General features: G+C 43.6%; 1 protein-coding gene across 1 annotated transcript in view; it reads left to right on the top strand.

Annotated features, from left to right (window-relative positions):
• The window catches only part of LOC135091996 (transient receptor potential cation channel subfamily A member 1 homolog), a 43,537-nt gene that overhangs the window by 3,675 nt on the left and 32,362 nt on the right, over positions 1-7,500 (top strand). Inside the window, exons 6-11 of the mRNA XM_063990108.1 lie at positions 1,461-1,735; positions 2,559-2,717; positions 4,094-4,216; positions 4,776-4,895; positions 5,859-5,986; positions 7,185-7,341. Coding sequence (XP_063846178.1) covers positions 1,461-1,735; positions 2,559-2,717; positions 4,094-4,216; positions 4,776-4,895; positions 5,859-5,986; positions 7,185-7,341 — 962 coding nt within the window. The remainder of the gene's footprint in view (positions 1-1,460; positions 1,736-2,558; positions 2,718-4,093; positions 4,217-4,775; positions 4,896-5,858; positions 5,987-7,184; positions 7,342-7,500) is intronic.

The raw sequence follows: 7,500 nt of genomic DNA, 5'->3' as shown, positions 1-7,500 counted from the left end.
ACAAGACAGAAAAATGAAACCCCAGCCGTGATCTGAGGACAACTCTGCGGGAACCACTGCTGCTGCCGTCCCGCCTGCCTCCCATTGGCTGATTCTGAAACACTTCTGTCCGCACCTCCACTACTTTCAAAAGGCTGCAGTTGAAGTGACGAGTTTTCACGGGAATTTTTTTTTTTTTTTGGTTCTAGTGACAGATTAACAAGATATCTTCATTATTACCAGGAAAAAACACTCTTCAGAACCCAGCTAATCATCTCTGTTGCCTTTGAAAATACTAGTGGTGAGAGAGCAAAGTGTTTCTACGTAAATACAGGCCATAATGGTGACTAGCGACATCCGCCTGCGACTGGTGTTTGCGTGTGACACAGACATGCCAGTTCGTCCCGGAGCCCTGCAGCACTGCTTGGTGAGGAGTACTCTTTTCACCACCACTTGCTCCGCCGCCACGCAAAGCCTCTGCCTCCGTGTGGTCTGGCCTCCTTGAATTCAGAACACGGTTATGCCAGGCCCCCCTGCTGCCTGCTTGGAAGTGCGCTTTTTTTTTACTTTCTTTTCTTTTCTTTCTTTATTTCCTTCTTTCTTTATTTTTTTTTATTTTATTTATCTATTTATTTATTTTATTTATTTATTCATTTATTTTATTTATTTATTTATTTTTTTTCTGTGTGTGCGTGTGTGTGTGTGCGTGTTTGTGTTTGTGTGTGTGTGTAAGATGGGTACTGGCGATGGGCAACAAAAAGAGCGTAAAAAGAGGCCCACTGAGGCGACCCCGCACCCCCCGCTACGCTGAACACTCCCACTACAAATGCTTAACACAGACGAGCCACAGCTAGTTCGTGTGTCACCTGTGTAGAAACACGATGAAGAAAAAAGAAAAGGAAAAAGATTCCCCTCATTAACAACACAGAAAACGTTTATTTTTTATCAATTCACGTCTTATTCCTGTACAAGGTGTTTGTCTCCCTTTGATCCTTTTGAGCGCCGTTTTAAAAATCCTTAGGTAATTAATTATCAAGAGAGAGGAGAAAGAGAAAAGGGAAATAGGAATAATTTGAGGGAATTTTTATATGTTCCTTTCAGTCATTTCAATTTAAATCAGAATTGAGACAAAAGAGAGAAAAATTATAAAAGGAAGTGAAGAGTAGGAGTAGCAGTAGGAGGAAAAGTAGCAGAAGCAGTGGTTCTTCTTCTTCATTATTATTATTATTATTATTATTATTATTATTATTATTATTATTATTATTATTATTATCATAGTAGTAGTAATAGTAGTAGTAATAGTAGTAGTAGTAGTAGTAATAGTAGTAGTAGTAGTAGTAGAAAGAGTAGAAGAGGATGAAGAGGACGAAAAATATTATCAGAATTAGGATAAAGGAAAGAAGAAGAGCATGAGGAGGAGAAGGAGGAGGAGGATAAAACAAGAGGAAGAAAACTAACACCACAAACCATTAAATCGACAGCTGACGCGGAGGAGGAGGAAGACAAGAAACCGGGCACGAAAACTTTGGAAAGGGAGAGGAAGAAGAAGAAAGAAGCGCACGAGACACTGAAGGCAGAGACAGAGCAGGAGAAGAAAGAGGAAGGGGACACATCCATGATCGTCCTTCTTCACTCCCACAGTGCTGATGTCAACGCTAGGGACAAATATGGACAGACCCCTTTACATTTCGCCGCCATGACGGGAAATCTGGAAGGAGCGAAGGACCTGGTGATGACTTGCAAGGCTGATGTGGAGGTGAGGGAGGGAGGAAGGAAGGAAGGAAGGAAGGAAAGCTTATGGTGAGGCGAGGTGAGGGAAGAAGGAGGGAAAGATGGAAGGATGTGAAACTGATGTGGAGGTGAGAGAGGGAGGAAGGAGGGAAGGAAGGATGCAAGGCTGATGTGGAGGTGAGGGAGCAAGGAAAGAGGGAAGGAAGGAAGGAAGGCTGATGGGAAGGTGAGGTGAGGGAGGAAGGAAAGAAAGAAGGAAGGAAGGATGTAAGACTGATGTGGAGATGAGAGAGCAATGAAGGAGGGAAGGAAGGAAGAAAGGCAGGAAGGAAGGTTAGGGAGGGAGGGAGAGAGAAAGGAAAGAGATAGAGGGTGTGTGTAGGAGGCTGCAGGACAATCTAATAACGTTTCCCTTCGCTCTCTACGCCTCTTTATCATTTTCTTAACTGCATTTCACCTCATTAATTTTCTATCTGATATATGTAAGACCATAATCTGAAACCCTTCTGGCTGCACCTCCCCTACATTCAAAAAGCTCCAGTTGAAGTTACATTGTTTTTTTAAGTGTTTCTATGATTCTAGTGACAGATTAAGGAGATTTCTACATTATTAAGATGGGAAATACCATTGAAAAACTGGTTAATCATCTCTATGGCCTTTGAAAATAGTCATGGTGAGAGCAAAGTGATTCATAAGATTCTAGTGAGAGATTAATAAAAACAGAAGAAACAGTCTTGCAAACCCGACCAGTCATCTCTGTGGCCTTTGAGAATGATCGTGGTGTGAGTGGAAAGCATTTCAGAATATGGGCCATAATCCTTTCACTCCTCCTGCATCGCCTCCTTCAGATCGAGGACTCGCAGCAGGTGACGCCCCTGATCGTGGCCGCCACTCACGGCTACCTGGAGGTGTCGCGGCTCCTCCTGCAGGACGCCAGAGCTAACCTGCGACAGGCTGACTCCTCCAGGCAGACCGCCCTGCACCGCGCCGCCAAGGGAGGACATCTGGTGAGATTTTTTTTTTTTTTTTTTTTAGTAAGAGGTGCTCTGGTCTAGGGCAACAAAAACGAACTAAAGGAAAGAGGCCCATTGAGGTGCCTCCACTGTGGAAGACAGCCAAATGGGTTATCCAGAGTTGGAGAACAAGCGTCTTGAAACATTCCTCTTGAAAGAGTTCAAGTCGTAGGGAGGGGAAAAGTTTCCTATGGTGCCAGTCCCCCAAAAGAAAAAGAGCCGAAAGGATGAACCAAAACTAAAACTATTAATAAATGTTGAATTAAGGGTGTGCGTGCATCAGGTGCATGTAGAGTTGTGTGAAGGAAGAGAGTTGTCTTTACAGGGCAGGCCTTGACTGCCCCATTGTGCTATGAGACACAAAGGAGGACGTTCTTGGAGGTCACAGCTGGGTCGTGGATAAGTTCACAACACCCCCTGCTGGTCCAGTGCTTGTAAGACCTCGCTGTGAATAATGACACTTTGGACAGGTGTCTACCGCCTCCTCCCACATACAGAAGCAGGCAGGGAGTTCCGGGGTTTACCGGAAAAGACAGCGATGAACCACGTCCTAAAATGTTCATAAATATTCCATAAACAAACCTAAAGTCTTTAAGCATTCTTCCATGTTCCAAATCTAATAGTAATTCTGTATCTTAAATTTCTTGAAGACCAGAACTGCACCTGAGATGCCACGTATATGTAAATGCCCGAAAGCTTCCCTATGCGTCTATTAGTTCAAATCTACAATTCTACTTGTATAATTTATTGATGCACAAAAATGAATTTCGGGTGTTCTTATAATGTAATCCAGGTGGCCTAAAGCTTCCGTATGTGTCCATTATGATGTCCATAAATCCTATTGCATATTCTAAAATATAACATTTTTTTTCCTCTTTCTTAATGCCGTGAAATATTCTCTATTTTTTTTTTTCATGCTTGTTCCTGTAGTTCATTTAGTGGTTCAGTGGTTCACTTATCAGTTCATGGGTTCGTGGTGGTTCGTTCAGTAGTTGGGTGTTTCAGTGGCTCATTTCTCAGTTCAGTGGTTCAGTTTTTCAGTGGTTAATTTCTCAATTCTTCAGTGCTTGATTTCTCTCTTCAGTGGCTCAGTGTTTCACTGGCTCACTTCTTAGTTCAGGGGTTCATCTCTCAGTTCATGGGTTCGTTGTGGCTCGTTCATTGGTTCAGTGTTTTGGTGGCTCATTTCTCAGTTCAGTGGTTTAGTGTTTGAGTTTGCTTCAGTGATTCATGTCTCAGTTCAGTGTTTCAGTGGTTCGTTTCCTAGTTAATGGATTCTTTGTGGTTCGTTCAGTGGTTTAGTGTTTCAGTGATACATTTCTCAGTTCATGGGTTTATCAACTCAGTGGTTCGCTGTCTCATGCCCTCAGGAGGTGGTGAAGCTGCTGCTGGAGGGCCGAAGCTCTATGAAGCAGTTCGGAGTGTTTCTGAACGCCAAGGATCGAAAGAGCAAGACAGCACTATACCACGCCTGCAGCAACGGCCACCTTGAGGTACTCCGACTCACTTGACCCGCCTCACCTTTTTGCCTTGACCTGAGTAGCTTGAGTTGACCTGAATTTACCTGATACAAAAGCATGACCCTCTGTTTTGTTTATTTATAGTCGTTCTTGTGATTTTTGGATCATTTTGTTTTCTTTTTCTCTTTGTTATTAATTTCGTTCTTTTCTATTTCCGTAGTTGTTTTACAGTTATTTTTTTCTTTTTCTTATTTTTTTTATATTACTACTGAAATAACCTCCTCCCTACTCCCCCCACTCTCTCTCTCTCTCTCTCTCTCTCTCTCTCTCTCTCTCTCTCTCTCTCTCTCTCTCTTATTTATATCTAATTATTATTATTATCATTATTATTATTATTATAAGATTCTGTTATCATCATCATCATCATTATTTACCTACTTATCTACTTATCTATTTATTCATTCAAATAAGAAAACAACATAAAACACCATCGGAAAAGGAACTTATTATAAGGAAAACCTCAAGCAGCAAAGTGAATTCAAGATAAGAAAGTCTAAACTCCACTTTGACACCGTGACCTCTTCCCGTCTAGGTGGTGCGGGAGCTGCTGCAGGCGGGCGCTGACGTGGCTGCCGACACCTCCAAACTGGCCACGCCCCTGCACGCCGCCGCCTCTGTGGGAAACGTGGAGGTGATGAAGGCGCTGCTGGAGGTAAGGAGATGAAGGAGGAGGAGAAGGAGGTGGAGGAGGAGGAGGTGGTGGAGCAGGAGGAAGCGGAGGTGGATGAGAAGGAGATGGAGGAGGACGAGGAAGAGGAAGAATGCGAGAAGGATGAGGAAGAGTAGATGGAGATGGAGGTGGAGGAAGATGAGAAGGAGGAATAGGAAGAGAAGGAGGAGGACGAGGAAGAGAAGAAGGAGGACGAAGAGGAGGAGGAGGAGGGCGAGGAGGAGGAGGAAGAGGAAGAGTAAAAGGTGGTGGAGGAAGAGGAAGAGAAAGTTAAAGATAAAGAGAAAGAAGAGGAGGAAGAGGAATAGAAGAAGGAGGTGGAGAAGAAGAAAGGGAAGAGGAGGAGAAGGAGGAGGAGGAGGAGGAATTAACAGTGTGTGTATATTTGTATATTCATGAGTGTCTCTTATTCAACTATTCATCTCTGTATTTCCATTTTCCCTTCTCTCTTTCCTTCTGTTCTCCCTTCCCTTTGTTTCTCTTCCCTCTTCTTTATATATCCTTTCTTAACCATAACTTTATTCCTTTCTTCCTCTATCATCCCTTCCATCCATGCTCCCTCATTCCATCTCTCTCCCTCTCTCCCTTCATCTCTTCCTTCCTTCCTTCCCCTTGCCTTCCTCCTTTGCTTTCGTCCCCAGCTCCTAAACATTCCACTCCCCTTGTTTTCTGTGATTCCCTTGCTCTGTACCCCACCCTTCCTTTGTACCCCATTGATATACTCTTCTTTCAACACCCTTGTGCCTTCCTTTATCTGACACTCTGCTTCCATTAAACTCTTTCCTCCACCTCTTTTAAGTTATTTCTGTACCCAACCTTCCGCGTCTTTCTCGTACCCCTATTCATGTATTTTCTTACAGTTAACTATTAAACTGTAAAATCTTTCTTCCTTCTTCACCATTCTCCCTCTGTTCCTCCTTACCTTATCTTCTCCCTTCTCCCAAGCACAAGGCACCAGTGGATGTCCCCGATCTCTACCAGAGGACACCACTCATGTACGCGGCAGCAGGCAACCACGCAGCGGCCATCAAGCTCCTGGTTCAGCGAGGCGCCGCAAGGGAGCACCTCGACCTGTGAGTGAGGCCAGGGAGGGGTGTGAAGAGGTGGCGAGGAGGTAGGGAAGAATTAAGAGGCTGGAAATGTGAGGTGAAGAAAGGAAAGGAAATTAGAAAGAATTGAGGGAAGAGAGGGAGAAATTTGAGTCAGGGAGAGGAATCTAGAGGAGGATAGGAATGGGAGATGGAGAAAAGATGAGAAATTAGGAGCGACAGTGAGAGAAGGAAGAAATCTAAATGTGAGAGAGGATACATAAAGGAAGATAGAAAAGGGAAGTGAAGAAAGGAAGGGAAATTAGAAAGGACTGTACGAGAGGGAAAGAGAAATAGGAGTGTGAGAGAGGAATTTAGAGAAGGATAGAAATGAGAGGCGGAGAAAGGAAAGGAAATTAGGAACGACTGTGAGAGGAGGGAAGGAGAAATATGATAAGAAGAATGTTGTGAGGTATTGTAGTTGTATAGACGAACTAAGAGGAGGGCAGGAATGAGAGGTGGAGAAAGGAAGGAACATTAGGAGGGAGTGTGAGTGAAAGGAGGGAGAAACATGATGTGTATCGTGGAGGTGGAAATTACTGAAGAAGATTAAAGAAGAGGTGGAGAAAGGAAGACAGGAAGGAAGGAGAGCGAACTGTAGAGATGAGGAGTGAGAGATAGAGAGGAGAGAAGAGAGGACAGGATGAAGGAAGGAATAAAGATAAAAAGGAAGAAAGTAAGAGGTAAGAAATATATTTTGGAACCGAGGTGAGAAACAGAGGAAAGAGAAATGGGAATGAATATTTCGAAGGTAATTGTTATTGTTATTATTATTATTATTATTATTATTATTATTACTATTATTATTATTATTATTACTATTGTTGTTGTTGCTGTTGTTGATATTGTTACTGCTAATGCTACTTACTACTATTGCCACTACTATTACTATACTACTATTACTACTGTTGAAACCAAAACAACAACAACAACAACAACAACAACAACAACAACAACAACAACAACAACAACAACAACAACAACAACAACAACAACAACAACAACAACAACAACAACAACTACTACTACTACTACTACTACTACTACTACTACTACCACCACCACCACCCAGCACACTAATCCCTCTCTCTCCTCCCTTCTCTCCCTCCGTCAGGCAGCAACTACCACCACCACCACCCAGCACACTAATCCCTCTCTCTCCTCCCTTCTCTCCCTCCGTCAGGCAGCACAGCACAGCCCTGTTGGTGGCTGCCTACGGTGGCCACGCTGCCGCCATCAGGATGCTGCTGTCCCTCGGCGCTGACCTGTGTGCTGACGACAGGCTGGCCAGGACTGCAGTGTTTCTCAGCGCGCAACAGGGCAAGATGGAGGCGCTGAAGGTGAGAGAGAGAGAGAGAGAGAGAGAGAGAGAGAGGGTGGGTTATCTTCTGTTTATTTCTTACTATTGTGTCCTCTTCCTTCCTTCCTTCATTCATTCATTTATTCATTCTTCTGGTTTTCTTTCTTCCCTCCGTTATTCTTTCCTTCCTTCTCTCTCT

The sequence above is a fragment of the Scylla paramamosain genome, chromosome 39, assembly GCF_035594125.1.
Source record: "Scylla paramamosain isolate STU-SP2022 chromosome 39, ASM3559412v1, whole genome shotgun sequence".
Classification (NCBI taxonomy): domain Eukaryota; kingdom Metazoa; phylum Arthropoda; class Malacostraca; order Decapoda; family Portunidae; genus Scylla; species Scylla paramamosain.
Note: the sequence above shows the minus strand (reverse complement) of the source record. Positions and strands in the feature narration are given on the sequence as shown.